Raw genomic sequence first — 23,397 nt, 5'->3', positions numbered from 1 at the left:
ATCATGCTTTGGGGCTGTTTTTCTGCTAAGGGGACAGGACGATTGATCCGTGTTAAGGAAAGAATGAATGGGGCCATGTATCGTGAGATTTTGAGCCAAAACCTCCTTCCATCAGTGAGAGCTTTGAATGGTTGACCAAATACTTATTTTCCACCATAATTTACAAATAAATTCTTTAAAATTCCTACAATGTGAATTTTTTTCCCCACATTCTGTCTCCCACAGTTGAAGTGTACCTATGACGAAAATTACAGACCTCTGTCATAATTTTAAGTGGGAGAACTTGCACAATCGGTGGCTGACTTTTCTCTCTGGCACTCATCGAGGGTGGACGCTCCCCTTTCCTCTCCTGCTTGCTTCTTTGTTTTGTCTTGTCTTAACTTTCTTGTTGCCTCTTTTTGCACTGCTCTCCAAATCTAAACATTGGAACTATTTAACTGGCCTCAACAAAATTGACAAGATCTTGGGTTTGGGGGAACCTGCTGTCGTGACGAAGCGGTTGTTGCTGGACACACAACGGACTCTTGGGAGAGGAAGGAGGGCCACGTGCCTGGCGACCATTTTCTGTCGAGGACGTGAAGATATCCACCTATTCGGAATGATGAAAACAGGACATCTGCTGATTGGAGTAAGCGTTGCTCTTGTTTCTCGACAAATTGGAAGTTGCTGGCAGTCTTCAAAGTACCCCAAAGCTGCCACAAATGATTGGAGGATGCGGGAAGAACAGTGGATCACATCGGACTGTCTACCCCGCAGTTTTTCAGGACCAGTCATCGACAATTTTAGAGTGAAAAGCAAATTTTATTTTCACTCGCATACAAATCATTTTCACTTGATTTGTTCCCTGGCTTCGAGACTCTCCCGAAGGACACTGCAGCGAAGACACAACAAACTCCCTTCTTGTCTCTCATGGACACACACCTGTTTGTTGTGGACTTTGGACTAGCGACGGCAAATACATCAAGGCCGCGGAACAGAGACACACACACACACATCCACATAAAAAAATATACGCCACACATACACCCTCCTGTCCCCCAATCCGACGCCCTCGACGCTAATCCCATAGGGGTGATGAATGGATGGTCAGCGCCTGAGAGCTGTGCCCTACCACCATGTCCTTGAACTACTGTTGCTAGATATCTCGAGATGTACGTTGTAATATGTATATGTGCTTTGCTATGGAGATGTTTCTCACTCCGAACTGGGCCCCCTTAGGAGCCCAGTCTGGATTGTATTTTTTTACTCATCCTTCCCCAGCGTTTACCTTTTTCCCATCTTTTTCCTCAGCCTTCCCGGTAAGGTTTATTCAGGTGTACTGGAGAGGAGGCTACGCCGGATAGTCGAACCTCGGATTCAGGAGGAACAGTGTGGTTTTCGTCCTGGTCGTGGAACTGTGGACCAGCTCTATACTCTCGGCAGGGTTCTTGAGGGTGCATGGGAGTTTGCCCAACCAGTCTACATGTGCTTTGTGGACTTGGAGAAGGCATTCGACCGTGTGCCCCGGGAAGTCCTGTGGGGAGTGCTCAGAGAGTATGGGGTACCGGACTGTCTTATTGTGGCGGTCCGCTCCCTGTACGATCAGTGCCAGAGCTTGGTCCGCATTGCCGGCAGTAAGTCGGACACATTTCCAGTGAGGGTTGGACTCCGCCAAGGCTGTCCTTTGTCACCGATTCTGTTCATAACTTTTATGGACAGAATTTCTAGGCGCAGTCAAGGCGTTGAGGGGTTCCGGTTTGGTGACCGCAGGATTAGGTCTCTGCTTTTTGCAGATGATGTGGTCCTGATGGCTTCATCTGACCGGGATCTTCAGCTCTCACTGGATCGGTTTGCAGCCGAGTGTGAAGCGACCGGAATGAGAATCAGCACCTCCAAGTCCGAGTCCATGGTTCTCGCACGGAAAAGGGTGGAATGCCATCTCCGGGTTGGGGAGGAGACCCTGCCCCAAGTGGAGGAGTTCAATCGTGATATCGACAGGCGGATCGGTGCGGCGTCTTCAGTAATGCGGACGTTGTACCGATCCGTTGTGGTGAAGAAGGAGCTTAGCCGGAAGGCAAAGCTCTCAAATTACCGGTCGATCTACGTTCCCATCCTCACCTATGGTCATGAGCTTTGGGTCATGACCGAAAGGATAAGATCACGGGTACAAGCGGCCGAAATGAGTTTCCTCCGCCGTGTGGCGGGGCTCTCCCTTAGAGATAGGGTGAGAAGCTCTGCCATCCGGGAGGAACTCAAAGTTAAGCCGCTGCTCCTTCACATCGAGAGGAGCCAGATGAGGTGGTTCGGGCATCTGGTCAGGATGCCACCCGAACGTCTCCCTAGGGAGGTGTTTAGGGCACGTCCAACCGGTAGGAGGCCATGGGGAAGACCCAGGACACGTTGGGAAGACTATGTCACCCGACTGGCCTGGGAACGCCTCGGGATCCCCCGGGAAGAGCTAGACGAAATGGCTGGGGAGAGGGAAGTCTGGGTTTCCCTGCTTAGGCTGTTGCCCCCGCGACCCGACATCGGATAAGCGGAAGAAACAATGGTCATAAACAATCGTCATTCTTTTTCATGACCAAGCTTTTTGATAATTAATTCATTCATTTTTCCCTCTGTAAAATGTTAAATTTTCCCCAAATTGCTTGAAATGTTCTACCCCCTTGCAAACCTATGCATAAAATTGGTTTTATTTTTATTTTTTATTATTGTCAGTTGTACAAAATAACATAAAATGACAATGTGTGTTAAAGCCTCTCTAGATAATCGGTGGAAAGGTTAGCCATCGTTGTAGAACTAGACGAGCCAACATTCCGACTCGACCGAGATAAAGAGTTAATTAGGGAGAGACAAACATTTCCCTCATGTGATGGATGACCCGCCTTACACGAGTAATCTGCGGCTTTTGAATTATATTTAGTCGGAGCCGGAGAGGATGCAGGGAACGGTGAGAGCCGCTGACCTTGAGTCGGTCCAAAGCTGCTCTAACTAAACTGCAAATCCAAATCATCCATCCTAAAACCCTCCGGCAGGCTTGATCCTAAAGCCAGCCCTTTTTTTGAGAAAACAACACTGACATTCGCATGTAATTATGTAAACTAATCCATCTATCTTTGGCAGTCAGCGAGTTCCGTAGCAGATCGTAAAGTCAACAGTCTTATGGGGCTAATTATACCGTACGGGAGTGACTCGGCCGTCAAAACTGAATGAGAGTGATGGCCGGCGACTAGCACCTACGTTAAACCCCATCGCGCTGATCAAGTTCCACTTTAAAAAGCAGCGAAAGCCCTGCTGAGTGAGGGGATATTTTGGAGGGGATTACGTGGGCTGACCTGTGCTCTCCGTGGCATCCAGACTTCCCTGGAGCTGCTCCACCAGGCGCGCTCGGGCGGCGTTCCTGCGGTGTTTCTTGCCCTCGTAGTGCTGCTGGGCCATCAGCGGGTTGTTGAACCAGGCGCCGCAAAGGCAGCAGTACTTGCCGGCTTCTCTGCCGCCGTTCCCGCTGACCACCGCCTCGGGCCAGGACGGGGCCGTGGGGTCTGTGGACAGTGGTGTCGAAGGGGAGGAATCTGGAATAGAATAGAATAGACTTTATTGTCATTATATTTGCATATAACGAGATGAAGGACTCCAATTTACGGTGCGGTAGGGAGAACAAATATGGGGTTAAGATATATAATACAAGAGGTAATAAAGGAAAAACTAACAATTGAAATAAACAGACTACTATCCAATATATACAGAGACAAGACCGGGTTATCAAGAATCCTGTTGACGTCCATATGACACACACTACTTAAACACTCTTATACAGACTACTGAAATACTCCCACATAAACAACAAAATGTGTTTCTCACACACACTACTGAAACACTCTTATACAGCTACTGAAATACTCTCACATAAACAACAAAATGTGTTTCCCACACACACTACTGAAACACTCTTATACAGACTACTGAAATACTCTCACATAAACAACAAAATGTGTTTCTCACACACACTACTGAAACACTCTTATACAGCTACTGAAATACTCTCACATAAACAACAAAATATGTTTCTCACACACACTACTGAAACACTCTTATACAGCTACTGAAATACTCTCACATTAACAACAAAATATGTTTCTCACACACACTACTGAAACACTCTTATACACACTATTGAAATACTCTCACATAAACAACAAAATGTGTTTCTCACACACACTACTGAAACACTCTTATACAGACTACTGAAATACTCTCACATAAACAACAAAATGTGTTTCTCACACACACTACTGAAACACTCTTATACAGCTACTGAAATACTCTCACATAAACAACAAAATGTGTTTCTCACACACACTACTTAAACACTCTTATACAGACTTCTGAAATACTCTCACATAAACAACAAAATGTGTTTCTCTCACACACACTACTGAAACACTCTTATACAGCTACTGAAATACTCTCACATAAACAACAAAATGTGTTTCTCTCACACACACACTACTGAAACACTCTTATACAGCTACTGAAATACTCTCACATAAACAACAAAATGTGTTTCTCTCACAAACACACTACTGAAACACTCTTATACACACTACTGAAATACTCTCACATTAAAAACTAAAATGTGTTTCTCTCACACACACTACTGAAACACTCCTATACCGACTACTGAAATACTCTCACATAAACAACAAAATGTGTTTCTCTCGCACACTACTGAAACACTCTTATACAGCTACTGAAATACTCTCACATAAACAACAAAATGTGTTTCTCTCACACACACTACTGAAACACTCTCATACAGCTACTGAAATACTCTCACATAAACAACAAAATGTGTTTCTCTCACACACACACTACTGAAACACTCTTATACACACTACTGAAATACTCTCACATGAACAACTTAAATGTTTTTCTCTCTCACACACTGCTGAAACACTCTTGAAAACACTACTGAAATACTCTCACATAAACAACTAAACTGTGTTTCTCTCTCACAGACTACTGAAATACTCTCACATAAACAACTAAAATGTGTTTCTCTCACACACACTACTGAAACACTCCTATACAGACTACTGAAATACTCTCACATAAACAACTAAAATGTGTTTTTCTCACACACTACTGAAACACTCTTATACACACTACTAAAACACTCTCACATAAACAACTGAAATGTGTTTCTCTCACACACACACTACTGAAACACTCTTACACACACTATTGAAATACTCCTACATAAACAACTGAAATGTTTTTCTCTCACACTACTGAAACAACTACATAAACAACTAAAATGTGTTTCCCTCACACACACTACTGAAACACTCTTATACACACTACTGAAATACTCTCACATAAACAACTAAAATGTTTTTCTCTCACACACTACTGAAACACACTCACATAAACAACTGAAATGTTTTTCTCTCACACACACTACTGAAACACTCTTATACACACTACTGAAATGCTCTCACATTAACAACTGAAATGTTTTTATCAGACACTACTGAAACACTCTCATACACACTACTGAAATACTCTCACATAAACAACTAAAATGTGTTTCCCTCACACACATTACTGAAACACTCTTATACACACTACTGAAATACTCTCACATAAACAACTGAAATGTTTTTCTCTCACACACACTACTGAAACACTCTTACACACACTACTGAAATACCCTCACATAAAAAAAACAAAAAGGTGTTTCTCTCACACACACTACTGAAATACTGTTATACACACTACTGAAATACTCCCACATAAACCACTAAAATGTGTTTCTCTCACACACACTACTGAAACACTCATACATACTACTGAAATGCTCTCACATAAAAAACTAAAATGTGTTCTTCTCACACACACTACTGAAACACTCTTATACACAGTACTGAAATGCTCTCACATAAACAACGGAAATGTTTTTCCCTCACACACACTACTGAAACACTCTTATACCACTACTGAAATGCATAAGGGTCTAGGTTCTTGTTCACATGTTTCTTGACACTACTGAAACACTCTCATACACACTACTGAAACACTCTTATACACAGTACTGAAATGCTCTCACATAAACAACTGAAATGTTTTTCCCTCACACACACTACTGAAACACTCTTATACACACTACTGAAATGCATAAGGGTCTAGGTTCTTGTTCACATGTTTCTTGACACTACTGAAACACTCTCATACACACTACTGAAATCCTCTCACATAAACAACTAAAATGTGTTTCCCTCACACACACACTACTGAAACACTCTTATACACACTACTGAAATGCATAAGGGTCTAGGTTCTTGTTCACATGTTTCTTGACACTACTGAAACACTCTCATACACACTACTGAAATACTCTCACATAAACAACTAAAATGTGTTTCTCTCACACACACTACAGAAATTCTCTAATACACACTACTGAAATGCTCTCACATAAACAACTAAAATGTGTTTCTCTCACACACACTACTGAAACACTCTTACACACACTACTGAAATACCCTCACATAAAAAAACAAAAAAGTGTTTCTCTCACACACACTACTGAAATATTCTTATACACACTACTGAAATACTCCCACATAAACCATTAAAATGTGTTTCTCTCACACACACTACTGAAACACTCTCATACATACTACTGAAATACTCTCACATAAACAACTAAAATGTGTTTCCCTCACACACACTACTGAAACACTCTTATACACACTACTGAAATACTCTCACACAAACAACTAAAATGTGTTTCTCTCACACACACTACTGAAACACTCTTACACACACTACTGAAATACCCTCACATAAAAAAACAAAAAAGTGTTTCTCTCACACACACTACTGAAATACTGTTATACACACTACTGAAATACTCCCACATAAACCACTAAAATGTGTTTCTCTCACACACACTACTCAAACACTCTTATACACACTACTGAAATGCATAAGGGTCTAGGTTCTTGTTCACATGTTTCTTGACATTACTGAAACACTCTCATACACACTACTGAAACACTCTTGTACACAGTACTGAAATGCTCTCACATAAACAACTGAAATGTTTTTCCCTCACACACACTACTGAAACACTCTTATACACACTACTGAAATGCATAAGGGTCTAGGTTCTTGTTCACATGTTTCTTGACACTACTGAAACACTCTCATACACATTACTGAAATCCTCTCACATAAACAACTAAAATGTGTTTCCCTCACACACACACTACTGAAACACTCTCATACACACTACTGAAATACTCTCACATAAACAACTGAAATGTTTTTCTCTCACACATTACTGAAACACTCATACACATTACTGAAATACTCTCACATAAACAACTAAAATGTGTTTCTCTCACACACACTACAGAAATTCTCTAATACACACTACTGAAATGCTCTCACATAAACAACTAAAACGTGTTTCTCTCACACACACTACTGAAACACTCTTATACACAGTACTGAAATGCTCTCACATAAACAACTGAATTGTTTTTCTCTCACACACACACTACTGAAGCACTCTTATACACACTACTGAAATGCATAAGGGTCTAGGTTCTTATTCACATGTTTCTTGACACTACTGAAACACTCTCAGACACACTACTGAAACACTCTTATACACAGTACGGAAATGCTCTCACATAAACAACTGAAATGTTTTTCCCTCACACACACTACTGAAACACTCTTATACACACTACTGAAATGCATAAGGGTCTAGGTTCTATTTCACATGTTTCTTGACACTACTGAAACACTCTCATACACACTACTGAAATACTCTCACATAAACAACTACAATGTGTTTCCCTCACACACACACTACTGAAACACTCTTATCCACGATACTGAAATACTCTCACATAAACAACTGAAATGTTTTTCTCTCAAACACTACTGAAACACTCATACACATTACTGAAATACTCTCACATAAACAACTAAAATGTGTTTCTCTCACACACACTACAGAAATTCTCTAATACACACTACTGAAATGCTCTCACATAAACAACTAAAATGTGTTTCTCTCACACACACTACAGAAACACTCTTATACACACTACTGAAATGCTCTCACATAAACAACTAAAATGTTTTTCTCTCACACACACTACTGAAATGCTCTCACATAAACAACTGAAATGTTTTTCTCTCACACACACTACTGAAACACTCTTATACACACTACTGAAATGCATAAGGGTCTAGGTTCTTGTTCACATGTTTCTTGACATTTGAGGTCGGATGTCGAACCACTTTCAACCCAACAATCCACCGCGCGTAAATGCACGGCGAGGCTCAACCATTCAGACGCACTCAGTTGTTGTTCCTTCGGCATGCTAACCCACATAGACTCATCTAAAAGCAGTGGGATTAGACTAAAAGCGGGGGAGCAATCGATCGCACATGTGTGAAACACAGATGAGGGTCATCAGAAGGTTGTGGCCCTCCCCAGAGAACAACCTTCAAGAAAATGCCTTTTCCCACTCTCGAACTTGCACTTCGGATCCTTTTTTTTTCCGTTCCATATTTTAGTATGGTACCTTTTTCTCCCATTTCCTTCTGCTCCTTTCACGCCTTCCTTGCGTGAAGGAACGAAGATAGACCCCCAGGTGACCCACTGCTCATGACATGACACTGGTTACCATGGCGATTGTCCATTAATAGCCACCAGGCGATGACATATCCACTCTGGCTCGTAGCGAGGATTTGGCCGTGCGCGTGTTTGTGTGTGTGTGTGTGTGTGTGTACACGAACACCAGAATAGTCTTGGCTATGTGTGTAAGGTTGACTACATATTTGGACACAGAAAGCGCAAGTGTGGGGAGGGGGTGTTCGCTCCACAGCCAACGTGTGTGTGATGAAAGCCCATAATGCCAGATGGCGTGTCCAAATGTGCCGATCTGCCTTCCACGATGTGACAATATCCCTCCAGTTATGTCGCCCCGATATCACGCATTCTCACGTTTTGAAAGGCAAACAAAAACAAGAGTCACACATGAGTCATACCACCTCCTTCACACTCACTGATTACAGATTAGGAATGTGTGGTGTATGTCGACCAACCGGGACTGTAGAGAGTATTAAATATTTCGTCAGTCACCTACTGAAGGATGCTCTCCTTCATCCAGGACATTCAATTGATCGCAACTGGACCATTTGGTTTGTCGTAGAAAACATTTGGCCTACTACTAGTCAGCGACTACGTTTAATTGACTAATCAAATCTTTCGGCTTTACAACGTTTTCTTTGTACCTCCTTTTTGTTCTTTAATCCATCCATCCATCCACCATCTTCCGCTTATCCGAGGTCGGGTCGCGGGGGCAACAGCCTAAGCAGGGAAACCCAGACTTCCCTCTCCCCAGCCACTTCGTCTAGCTCTTCCCGGGGGATCCCGAGGCGTTCCCAGGCCAGCCGGGAGACATAGTCTTCCCAACGTGTCCTGGGTCTTTCCCGTGGCCTCCTACCGGTTGGACGTGCCCTGAAAACCTCCCTAGGGAGGCGTTCGGGTGGCATCCTGACCAGATGCCCGAACCACCTCATCTGGCTCCTCTCGATGTGAAGGAGCAGCGGCTTTACTTTGAGTCCCTCCCGGATGGAAAAGCTTCTCACCCTATCTCTAAGGGAGAGCCCCAAATTCATTTCGGCCGCTTGTACCCGTGATCTTATCCTTTCGGTCATGACCCAAAGCTCATGACCACAGGTGAGGATGGGAACGTAGATCGACCGGTAAATTCAGAGCTTTGCCTTCCGGCTCAGCTCCTTCTTCACCACAACGGATCGGTACAAAGTCCGCATTACTGAAGACGCCGCACCGATCCGCCTGTCGATCTCACGATCCACTCTTCCCTCACTCGTGAACAAGACTCCTAGGTACTTGAACTCCTCCACTTGGGGCAGGGTCTCCACCCCAACCCGGAGATGGCATTCCACCCTTTTCCGGGCGAGAACTATGGACTCGGACTTGGAGGTGCTGATTCTCATTCCGGTCGCTTCACACTCTGCTGCGAACCGATCCGATCCGATCTTTAATATTCTTTAATATTACTTATTTATTATCATTAATATTATAGTCCTGAGGGCATACTTGCCAACCTTGAGACCTCCGAATTCGAAGAGTTAGTGCTGCTATGGATTCTGGGTATTTGTTCTGTTGGGTTTATGTTGTGTTACAGTGCGGATGTTCTCCCGAAATGTATTTGTCGTTCTTGTTTGGTGTGGGTTCACAGTGTGTCGCATATCTATAACAGTTTTAAAGTTGTTTATACGGCCACCCTCAGTGTGACCTGTATGGCTGTTGACCATCCACATAGGCTGACCATATTCTGTAATCCCAAAAAGAGGACACATATGCGACTAGGTGAAAATTTACCAATGATACTTGAACTTGCTTTATAAATAATATATTTATTTAAATAAAGCATTTTTTATCCTCTGTTGACAGCAGTGTTGGCGCTAGGGATTTTCAAAATGGGGTCCTATGGACCCCATCAAGTCATAAAAATGGGACCCAGAGTTTCCCCCTTTTTTTTAAGCGTTTTGAAAACAAATGATAAACGTATGCATTGTCCTGTTATCTCACATTCTATCTTTTTTGGAAAAAGGTTGTCATAAACATTAATTCGTTAAAAGAAAAAATGTAAATAAAAGACACATTTGTATGCATATGTAAATGCATTCAGTTATAAACTTTTATTCACTTTCTTCTTTTCTTCATGGATCTAAACTTTACTGCAACTGGTAGTTTTAAGTGTATTTATTTCAGTATAAAAGTGTAAAATGTGTTTTGCTTTGGTCATGAAATGATGATAATGGTGTGCCAGGGCATACACACATTTTATATTTAACTCTTAAATCTCTGGAGTCTACATCAACTTCAGATCTATTCCTCATTTCAAAATGTTTTATTTATTTTTTCAATTTATTTGTTTGTTTTCCGCCCTTTTTTGTCAAACAAAACTTTGTTTTATTTTTTATGGCAAACACACAAAATAAGCAAAATCTTCCACCAAAAATATTTTTCAAACTGGAATATTTTATGTGACATAAATGGGGTTCGGGTAGCGGGGGCTGTATATTGTAGCGTCCCGGATGAGTTAGTGCTGCAAGGGGTTCTGGGTATATGTTCTGTTGTGCTACGGTGCGGATGTTCTCCCGAAGTGTGTCCGTCATTCTTGTTTGGTGTGGGTTCACAGTGTGGCACATATTTGTAAAAGTGTTAAAGTTGTTCGTACGGCCACCCTCAGTGTGACCTGTATGGCAGTCGACTAAGTATGCCTTGATTAACAATCAGTCCGCTTCCTGCTCTCTCGCTCTCTCTGCCTCTGCCCCTCCCTCACGAATGCTGCTGCGTGCACACACCTTCACAATTTGTTTTGTTTTTAACCCCTTCTTAACTCGGACGTACATTGAAAATAAACGCAACCCTGACTCAAAATGCCGGACATTGGAGGCATTTAAGAAACCCCGCCCGGACAGCCCCGCAAAAGAGGACATGTCCGGGGAAAAGAGGACGTATGGTCAGTCTAACATATGTGTGTTTAAAAGCTGGATGTAGTGCCTTAAAGGCACGGGCCCAGTCTTGTTGTACGGGTGGAAATCGGGACAAATTCGGGAAAATGGTTGCACCGGGAGATTTTCGGGAGGGACACTGAAATTTGGGAGTCTCCCGGAAAAATCGGGAAGGTTGGCAAGTATGCCTGAGGGGCTCCTACAATACACAAAACCTAACCTCACCGCCCCACATACACAAAAGTGCAAAAAACAGAATGAGTTCATTTCTATCGGTCGTTAATTGTTAGATTACTTGCCCGAAATGCAGACGGACCAATCATAGGCAACACAAAACTAGCTTGATTTAATTCAAGGAGAAATGTTCAGAATTAAAAAGTGAAGTGAATTATATTTATATAGCGCTTTTCTCTATTGACTCAAAGCGCTTTACATAGTGAAACCCAATATCTAAGTTACATTTAAACCAGTGTGGGTGGCACTGGGAGCAGGTGGGTAAAGTGTCTTGCCCAAGGACACAACGGCAGTGACAAGGATGGCGGAAGCGGGAATCGAACCTGCAACCCTCAAGTTGCTGGCACGGCCGCTCTACCAAACGAGCTATGCCGCCCCCCCCCAAAAAAATGTATACACTATATTGCCAACAGTATTTAGCAACCCATCCAAATGATGAGAATCAGGTGTCCTGATCTCAGGTGGATAAAATCAAAGCACTTAGGCATAGAGACTGTTTCTATAAACATTTGTGAAAGAATGGGTCGCTCTCAGGAGCTCAGAGATTTCCAGCGTGGAACTGTCATAGGATGCCACCGGTGCAACAAATCCAGTCGTGAAATTTCCTCTTTCCTAACTATTCCAAAGTCAACTTATAAGAAAATGGAAGAGTTCGGGAACAACAGCAACTCAGACACCAAGTGGTAGTCCACGTAAAACTGACAGAGAGGGGTCAGCTGATGCTGAAGCGCATAAGGCAAAGACTTTTTGCACAGTCAGTTGCTACAGAGCTCCAAACGTCATGTGACCTTCCAATTAGCCCACTTACAGTACGCAGAGAGCTTCATGGAATGGGTTTCCATGGCTGAGCAGCTGCATCTAAGCCATACATCACCAAGTCCAATGCAAAGCGTCAGATGTAAGGGTTTAAAGCACGTCGCCACTGGACTCGAGAGTAGTGGAGAGGTGTTCTCTGGAGTGATGAATCACGCTTTTCCATCTGGCAATCTGATGAACGAGTCTGGGTTTGGAGCTTGCCAGGAGAACGCTACATTTCGGACTGCATTGTGCCCAGTGTGAAATTTGGTGGAGGAGGAATTATGGTGAAGTGTTGTTTTTCAGGAGTTGGGCTTTGCCCTTTAGTTCCAGTGAAAGGAACTTTGAATGCTCCAGGATACCAAAACATTTTTGGACAATTCCATGCTCCCAACCTTGTGGAAACAGTTTGGAGCGGGCCTCTTCCTCTTCCAACATGACTGTGCACCAGTGCACGAAGCAAGGTCCATAAAGACATGAATTAAAGAGTCTGGTGTGGATGAACTTGACTGGCCTGCACAGAGTCCTGACCTGAACCCGATAGAACACCTTTAGGATGAATTAGAAAGGAGAATTGAGAGCCAGGCTCTTCTCGACCAACATCAGTGTGTGATCTCACCAATGCGCTTTTGGAAGAACGGTGGACAATTCCTACAAACACACTTCGCAACCTTGTGGACAGCCTTCCCAGAATAGTTGAAGCTGTAATAGATGCAAAAAAGTGGACCGACATCATATTGAACCCTATGGGTTAGGAATGGGATGACACTTCAAATTTATATGTGCTTCAAGGCAAGTGGCCGAATACTTTTGGCAACTTAGTGTATTTATATAAACAAATATAATCCTGATAAAGCTAAGTGCTCTGGATAAGTCTACAACAGGGATGTCCAAAGTGCGGCCCGCAGGGAATTTTTTAACGGCCTCAAAGCACATTCTCAAATATTACGATTAAAAAAATACAAAACATAAAAAGTGGCTTTAAAGAGCAAAGAGGTGAAATTTAACAAGAAAATGTTGCAATGTTGACTCTAATAACACAAAGCTGCCATGCAGGCTGTTTCTTTCTTTAAAAAAAAAAAAATAATGCATCAAAATCAATGTCATTATGAATTATTGACCTATTCAAGGCTCCAATTACGTCACATTAAATATTCCACTTTGAGATATTTTTTTGTGTAAAATGTTGCATATTTTGTGTTTGCCACACGTTTATGTTTGAAAAAGAACAAACAAAAAACACAAACAACAATTAAACTGCTAATTGACAGATAGATCTGAAGTTGATTGCGAGATTATTGTGTTAAAAGTAAACATAATTAAAATGTATTTTTTAACACTTTAATGAATAGGACCGTTTTGGATCCCCGATAATTTTAGTGTGATTCTTTTTTTTGAAGTGCCATAGCTCAAAAAAGTCTAACGAATTAAAATCAATGTTGTTATGACTTATTGACCTTTTCAAAACTACACTTATTGGATAATCTAAAATATTCCACTTAAAAATGTTATTGGGTGAAAATATTGCATATTTTGTTTTTTTTCTATTAAAAGAAAAAGGTTTTATTTGACAAAAAGCGCATACAACTTAATTTTATTTTAAATGTAATATTGACAGATAGACCTAATGATCTAGAGATTCAAGCCTATAATAATAATAATACCGAATAATGACACATTTTTAATATTTTTTTGACCGAAACCCTTCGGTGTCACTAGCATCAAGCCTGGGTGGAGGCCTAAATGTATATTTTTATTTTGTATTTGTTTTTAAAATAAAAAATATAAAAATGGCCCCAGCTTGCTTAGATTTTTCAGTGTGCGGCCTTCAGTGGAAAAAGTTTGTACACCCCTGGTCTAGAATAGAATAGAATAGAAAGTACTTTATTGATGCCTGGGGGAAATTCAGCACCACAGTTCGCTCACAATAAACAATAATAATAATAAATAATATATGACATATATATATCAATCAATCAATCAATGTTCATTTATATAGCCCTAAATCACTAGTGTCTCAAAGGGCTGCACAAACCACTACGAAATCATCAGTAGGCCCACATAAAGGCAAGGAAAACTTAACATGAATAATATAAATATATTCTACATATATTCTACATTTAAGTGCAGTCAAGGAAAATATGCATTATACAGTCTGATGGCTGTCGGTATGAAGGACCTCCTGTGTCGTTCCGTGTTACATTTTGGGAGTCTGAGTCTTCCACTGAACATGCTCATCCTCTCCGCAAGGTCCGAGTGTAGTGGGTGGGAGGTGTTTGTTGTCCATAATAGCTAGGAGTTTGCTAGACTTCTTCTCTCTAAAACCACCGCCAGAGAGTCCAGCTCCACTCCCACACGGTTTTTTGTGTGTTTATTAGTTATTATGCATGAACTCAATCACAAAAATAATGCAAATATTAATTAACAAATTGACCATTCACTTGTAGTCCAGTCACACAATCTCCTGCAAACCCAAGAACTGTAACAAAGTGGAGCTACACTCCTTGTAGGAAATGAGACTTCAGTATTATTTCATTTTGATGAGAATAAAGGACTCTTTTATGACCGGGATTATTCAATTTTATGGAGGTCTGGGCTCTACTCAGCGCCTTTGTACATTCTTCAATTTGAATTGGTGTTAATAGAAACCCTGCAAGCTGATCATTACTGTATTTTTTGGCTGCTCATTCCTCTAACCCATGGGTGTCAAAATCTGGCCCGCGGGCCAAATTTGGCCCGCCGTGTAATTTCATTTGGCCCTTGAGGCAATATCAAATTAACACCGCATTCACCGATAATACTCATACTTGCCAACCCTTCTGATTTTCCAGGGAAACTTCCGAAGTTTTGTGCCCCTCCCGAAAATTTCCCAGGGCGACCATTCTCCCGAATTTCTCCCCGGACAACAATATCGGGGTCGTGCCTTAAAGGCACTGCCTTTAGCGTTCTCCACAACCTGTCGTTTCGTCCGCTTTTCCTCTCTACATACAGCGTGCCGGCCAAGTCACATAATATATGCGGCTTGTACACACACACACACAAAAGTGAATGCAAGGCATATTTGATCAACAGCCATACAGGTCACACTGAGGGTGGCCGTATATACAACTTTAACACTGTTACAAATATGCGCCACACTGTGAACCCACACCAAACAAGAATGGCGAACACATTTCGGGAGAACAACTGCACCGAAACACAACAGAGCAAATACCCAGAACCCCTTGCAGCACTAACTCTTCCGGGACGCTACAATACCCACCCTCGCTACCACCAAACCACGCCACCCCCCAAAAACCCCGACCACCTCATCATTTTATTTAAAAATTTATTAGCTAGTGGAAAAAGTTAATGTTGATATTTATTGCCTCACAATACGAAGGTCCTGCAGTCCTGGGTTCAAATCCAGGTTCGGGATCTTTCTGTGTGGAGTTTGCATGTTCTCCCCGTGAATGCGTGGGTTCCCTCCGGGTACTCCGGCTTCCTCCCACTTCCAAAGACATGCACCTGGGGATAGGATGATTGGCAACACTAAATGGTCCCTAGTGTGTGAATGTGAGTGTGAATGTTGTCTGTCTATCTGTGTTGGCCCTGCGATGAGGTGGCGACTTGTCCAGGGTGTACCCCGCCTTCCGCCCGATTGTAGCTGAGATAGGCGCCAGCGCTCCCCGCGACCCCGAAAGGGAATAAGCGGTAGAAAATGGATGGATGGATTTTGCATGTCACTAGAAAGTCATATAAGCCTTGCTTTTTCAATATTCAATGCAAAACTTGTTTGAGTCCTTATTCAAAGGTTCATTTGTTCAACCTCGGCCCGTGGCTTTGTTCGGTTTTAAATTTTGGCCCACTCTGTATTTGGGCTCGACACCCCTGCTCTAATCGCATCTAATCATGTTACTTTCACCTCTCTTTGGGACACCATAAATCTCAATTAAATACAAAATCCTTTTTGGTTTTGCATTTTCCTGATATTCAACTCACACTGAAATCTATGTTCGTGCGTTTGCAAGTGTGTGTGTGTGTGCGTTTGCAAGTGTGTGTGTGTGTGTGAGATAGATATTTGTCGCAGCATGTGCTTTGTAGCAAAAAGTAGAGATTTTTAGATGTATCCCCCCCTCCTTTTCGTGTTTTCCCACCCTGTCTTTTCTCGTGACTGTGATCTCTGCACACTGGAGCAGAAGTAAGTGTTTTTCACGGAGTAGGGCACAGGGAGCATGGAAGCTACAGAAGAAGCTGGGGGAGAAGAGAAATGGCAAACAGGTCCAATTCCAGTGTGTCTCTTGTCTGTTATTTTAGGGGTCGTTTACACTGCAGACCCTAATTCCTAATTGAGATTTAAGTACCTTTAATTGATCGGATCCAATAATCCTGTGTTTGCATTAGTAGAACAAGGACGCACTCAAGACTAGTTTAAAGGCCTACTGAAATGAGATTTTGTTATTTAAACGGGGATAGCAGGTCCATTCTATGTGTCATACTTGATCATTGCCATATTTTTGCTGAAAATATTTAGTAGAGAACATCGATGATAAATTTCGCGACTTTTGGTCGCTAATAAAAAAGCCTCGCCTGTACCGGAAGTAGCAGACGATGTGCGCGTGACGTCACCGGTGTGAGGGCTCCTCACATCCTCACATTGTTTATAATGTGAGCCACCAGCAGTAAGAGCAATTCAGACCGAGAAAGCGACGATTTCCCCATTCATTTGAGCGAGGATGAAAGATTCGTGGATGAGGAAAGTGAGAGTGAAGCGCAAAAAAAAAAAATAGGTCAACGGCTCCAGGCGGCGGCAGTGGTAGCGTTTCAGATGTAATTAGACACATTTACTAGGATAATTCTGGAAAATCCCTTATCTGCTTATTTTTGTGAGATTATAGTCATACCTGAAAGTCCGATGGCTGCGGTAGACGCCACTGTCTCTGAGAGAAGCCGAGGAGCCAAGATCACAGCTGCCTTTTTGAGCTGCAGGATGAGGTGGCGTAATCCACTCAAGTGTCCGGTAAGAGTCGACTTAATATCACAATTTTCCCATCCAAAAACTTGCTGGTTGACGTAGACTAACATGTTCGCTTGACCGCTCTGTGTTAATGTCACACCTGGGTGAAGTCTTGTCTGCTTTTCGTCTGGTGTCATGTGGTCTTTTCATTTCCTGTTTTATTTTGAAAGTTTAACTCTCCCTCTCGTTTCAGATCACTTGCCCTTCCTCCTGTTTCACTGCTCTGACGTCACTCCTGATTGCCTGATTGTGCCCACCTGTGTCACACTCCCTCATGGCGTATAAATGTCTCGTCCTCCCCTTGTCTTGTGCCAGAGTGTCTCGTTACTTCATGTGCGTACCTCCAGCGTTCCCTGCCATAGCATTGACCGCAGCCACGTTCTTGTACCTTTTTGGATCCACGGGAGTAATTTGATTTGTAAGTTTTGTCAGGTAAGATTATCTTCCTAGTATCGCCTCCTTTAGAGCGGCTTTTGTTATACTTAGTAGTGTTTTGTTCATAGCCCCCTTTTTTCCCTCCGTAGACGGAGCGTTTTGATATTTTTTTTTAGTTTAGAGCTCAGGTCAGTTGTGTTTTTATAGCCTGTTTTGTTTCTCCCGTTTTGGACCCCTTCCCTTGATCAAATAAATACATCGTATTTAAATCCCACATCTGTGTTCAGAGTCCTGTTCTGGTCGTGACAGTTAAAGCTTCACAACAAACAAAGAAATAGAGGCTATGTCTCGGTTGCTAAAGGCAGCTGCAATCCACCGCTTTCCACCAACAGCATTCTTCTTTGACGTCTCCATTATTAATTGAACAAATTGCAAAAGATTCAGCAACACAGATGTCCAAATTACTGTGTAATTATGCGATGAAAAGAGACGACTTTTAGCAGTAAGTGGTGCAGGGCTGAAATGTCCCCTCCAACTAATAAGGTCACAAACACGCATCATCATTCGGCGACGTTTTCAACAGGAAACTCCGCAGGAAATTTAAAATTGTAATTTAGTAAACTAAAAAGGCCGTATTGACATGTGTTGCAATGTTAATATTTCATCATTGATATATAAACTATCAGACTGCGTGGTCGCTAGTAGTGGGTTTCAGTAGGCCTTTAACATGCTGGTTTAAACCTTAATGTCAATATGACATTAACAGACAGCAACATTTTGCATTATTATGATAAAGATATACAGCATACCACAATATATCATTTATAATAAAAAACATTTTATACAGGTTGCAGGTGGCTTTTATCTCTCTTAGCTGCGAATGTACGATAATTATTGTTTAAAACCCAAAGCCAGTGAAGATGGCACGATGTGTAATTCGGAAATAAAAAAACAGAATTCAATGATTTGCAAATCCTTTTCAACTTATATTCAATTGAATAGACTGCAAAGACAAGACATTTAATGTTCGAACTGAGAGACTACTTATTTAACGTGGTTCGTTACGTTATTCAACCTGGTCTGCCACTTCTTTTAATATAGCTTCCCATATCATTTACAGTGGCCCGCCATGTCATTCAACATAGTCTGCCACATCATTTAAAGTGGTCTGCCATATCATTAACGTGGCCTGCCATGTCATTCTACGTGGTCTCCTGCATCATTTAATGTTGTCCGTCATGTCAATGAAGTGGCTCGTCAGGTCATTCAACCTGGTCGGCCACATAATTTAATGTGGCCCGCCACATCATTTAATGTAGCTTACCATGTCATTTAAAGTAGCCTGCCACATCATTCAATGTGGTCTGCCACATCATTTAATGTAGCCAGCCACATCATTTAATCCAGTTTACCATATCATTTAAAGTAGCCTGCCATATCATTCAACGTGGTCTGCCACATCATTTAATGTAGCTTCCCATGTCATTTAATGGGGCCTGCCATGTCATTCAACGTGTTCTGCCACCGCATTCAAAGTGGCCTGCTAAGTCATTGTATGTGGTCTCCGACATCATTTAATGTTGTCCGTCACCTCAATAATGTGGCTCGTCACGTCATTCAACGTGGTCTGCCACGTCATTATTGTGGCCTGACATGTCATTGTATGTGGTCTCCCACATCATTTAATGTTGTCCGTCACCTCAATAACGTGGCTCTTCACGTCATTCAATGTGGTCTGCCACCTCATTTAAAGTAGCTTACCATGTCATTTAAAGTAGTTTGCCACATCATTCAATGTGGTCTGTCACATCATTTAAAGTGGCCCGCCACTTCATTTAATGTAGATTCTCATGACATTCAACATGGTCTGCCGCTTCATTTAAAGTGGCCAGCCACATCATTTAATCCAGTTTACCTTGTCATTTAAAGTGGCCCGCCATGTCATTCAACGTGGTCTGCCACATCATTTAATGTAGCTTCCCATGTCATTTAATGGGGCCTGCCATGTCATTCAACGTATTCTGCCACATCATTTAAGGTGGTCTGCCATGCCATTGTATGTGGTCTCCCACATCATTTAATGTTGTCCGTCACCTCAATAACGTGGCTCTTCACGTCATTCAATGTGGTCTGCCATATCATTTAAAGTAGCTTACCATGTCATTTAAAGTAGCCTGCCACTTCATTCAATGTGGTCTGCCACATCATTTAATGTGGCCCGCCACTTCATTTAATGTAGATTTCCATGTCATTCAATGTGGTCTGCCACTTCATTGAAAGTGGCCAGCCACATCATTTAATCCAGTTTACCATGTCATTTAAAGTAGCCTGTCACATCATTCAATGTGGTCTGCCACATCATTTAATGTAGCTTCCCATGTCATTAACGGGGCCTGCCATGTCATTCAACGTGTTCTGCCACTTCATTTAAAGTGGCCTTCCATGTCATTGTATGTGGTCTCCCACATCATTTAATGTTGTCCGTCACCTCAATAATGTGGCTCGTCACGTCATTCAATGTGGTCTGCCGCTTCATTTATTGTGGCCTGCCATGTCATTGTATGTGGTCTCCCACATCATTTAATGTTGTCCGTCACCTCAATAATGTGGCTCGTCACGTCATTCAATGTGGTCCGCCACCTCATTTATTGTGGCCTGCCATGTCATTGTATGTGGTCTCCCACATCATTTAATGTTGTCCGTCACCTCAATAATGTGGCTCGTCACGTCATTCAATGTGGTCTGCCACATCATTTATTGTGGCCTGCCATGTCATTGTATGTGGTCTCCCACATCATTTAATGTTGTCCGTCACCTCAATAATGTGGCTCATCACGTCATTCAATGTGGTCTGCCACCTCATTTAAAGTAGCTTACCATGTCATTTAAAGTAGCTTGCCACATCATTCAATGTGGTCTGTCACATCATTTAAAGGTGCCCGCCACTTCATTTAATGTAGATTCTCATGACATTCAACATGGTCTGCCACATCATTTAAAGTGACCAGCCACGGGGCCTGCCATGTCATTCAATGTGTTCTGCCACATCATTTAAGGTGGTCTGCCATGTCATTGTATGTGGTCTCCCACATCATTTAATGTTGTCCGTCACCTCAATAATGTGGCTCGTCACGTCATTCAACGTGGTCTGCCACAACATTTATTGTGGCCTGCCATGTCATTGTACGTGGTCTGCCACATCATTTAATGTAGCTTCCCATGTCATTTAATGGGGCCTGCCATGTCATTCAACGTGTTCTGCCACATCATTTAAGGTGGCCTGCCATGTCATTTTATGTGGTCTCCCACATCATTTAATGTTGTCCGTCACCTCAATAATGTGGCTCATCACGTCATTCAATGTGGTCTGCCATATCATTTAAAGTAGCTTACCATGTCATTTAAAGTAGCCTGCCACTTCATTCAATGTGGTCTGCCACATCATTTAAAGTGGCCCGCCACTTCATTTAATGTAGATTTCCATGTCATTCAACATGGTCTGCCACTTCATTGAAAGTGGCCAGCCACATCATTTAATCCAGTTTACCATGTCATTTAAAGTAGCCTGTCACATCATTCAATGTGGTCTGCCACATCATTTAGTGTAGCTTCCCATGTCATTAACGGGGCCTGCCATGTCATTCAACGTGTTCTGCCACTTCATTTAAAGTGGCCTTCCATGTCATTGTATGTGGTCTCCCACATCATTTAATGTTGTCCGTCACCTCAATAATGTGGCTCGTCACGTCATTCAATGTGGTCTGCCGCTTCATTTATTGTGGCCTGCCATGTCATTGTATGTGGTCTCCCACATCATTTAATGTTGTCCGTCACCTCAATAATGTGGCTTGTCACGTCATTCAATGTGGTCTGCCGCATCATTTATAGTGGCCTGCCATGTCATTGTATGTGGTCTCCCACATCATTTAATGTTGTCCGTCACCTCAATAATGTGGCTCGTCACGTCATTCAATGTGGTCTGCCACCTCATTTATTGTGGCCTGCCATGTCATTGTATGTGGTCTCCCACATCATTTAATGTTGTCCGTCACCTCAATAATGTGGCTCGTCACGTCATTCAATGTGGTCTGCCACCTCATTTATTGTGGCCCGCCATGTCATTGTATGTGGTCTCCCATATCATTTAATGTTGTCCGTCACCTCAATAATGTGGCTCGTCACGTCATTCAATGTGGTCTGCCACCTCATTTAAAGTAGCTTACCATGTCATTTAAAGTAGCTTGCCACATCATTCAATGTGGTCTGTCACATCATTTAAAGGTGCCAGCCACTTCATTTAATGTAGATTCTCATGACATTCAACATGGTCTGCCACATCATTTAAAGTGACCAGCCACGGGGCCTGCCATGTCATTCAATGTGTTCTGCCACATCATTTAAGGTGGTCTGCCATGTCATTGTATGTGGTCTCCCACATCATTTAATGTTGTCCGTCACCTCAATAATGTGGCTCGTCACGTCATTCAACGTGGTCTGCCACAACATTTATTGTGGCCTGCCATGTCATTGTACGTGGTCTGCCACATCATTTAATGTAGCTTCCCATGTCATTTAATGGGGCCTGCCATGTCATTCAACGTGTTCTGCCACATCATTTAAGGTGGCCTGCCATGTCATTGTATGTGGTCTCCCACATCATTTAATGTTGTCCGTCACCTCAATAACGTGGCTCATCACGTCATTCAATGTGGTCTGCCATATCATTTAAAGTAGCTTACCATGTCATTTAAAGTAGCCTGCCACTTCATTCAATGTGGTCTGCCACATCATTTAAAGTGGCCCGCCACTTCATTTAATGTAGATTTCCATGTCATTCAACATGGTCTGCCACTTCATTGAAAGTGGCCAGCCACATCATTTAATCCAGTTTACCATGTCATTTAAAGTAGCCTGTCACATCATTCAATGTGGTCTGCCACATCATTTAATGTAGCTTCCCATGTCATTAACGGGGCCTGCCATGTCATTCAACGTGTTCTGCCACTTCATTTAAAGTGGCCTTCCATGTCATTGTATGTGGTCTCCCACATCATTTAATGTTGTCCGTCACCTCAATAATGTGGCTCGTCACGTCATTCAATGTGGTCTGCCGCTTCATTTATTGTGGCCTGCCATGTCATTGTATGTGGTCTCCCACATCATTTAATGTTGTCCGTCACCTCAATAATGTGGCTCGTCACGTCATTCAACGTGGTCTGCCACAACATTTATTGTGGCCTGCCATGTCATTGTACGTGGTCTGCCACATCATTTAATGTAGCTTCCCATGTCATTTAATGGGGCCTGCCATGTCATTCAACGTGTTCTGCCACATCATTTAAGGTGGCCTGCCATGTCATTGTATGTGGTCTCCCACATCATTTAATGTTGTCCGTCACCTCAATAATGTGGCTCATCACGTCATTCAATGTGGTCTGCCA

General features: G+C 42.4%; 1 protein-coding gene across 2 annotated transcripts in view; it reads right to left on the bottom strand.

The window, feature by feature from the left end:
- Positions 1-23,397, bottom strand: part of zgc:171482 (zinc finger protein) — a 323,915-nt gene that overhangs the window by 86,900 nt on the left and 213,618 nt on the right. For both annotated transcript variants that reach the window (XM_061910222.1, XM_061910221.1), the window contains exon 5: positions 3,315-3,551. In XM_061910222.1, coding sequence (XP_061766206.1) covers positions 3,315-3,551 — 237 coding nt within the window. The remainder of the gene's footprint in view (positions 1-3,314; positions 3,552-23,397) is intronic.

This window comes from Nerophis ophidion, linkage group LG09 (genome assembly GCF_033978795.1).
Source record: "Nerophis ophidion isolate RoL-2023_Sa linkage group LG09, RoL_Noph_v1.0, whole genome shotgun sequence".
Taxonomy (NCBI): Eukaryota; Metazoa; Chordata; class Actinopteri; order Syngnathiformes; family Syngnathidae; genus Nerophis; species Nerophis ophidion.
This window is presented reverse-complemented; position numbering and strand designations above follow the sequence as displayed.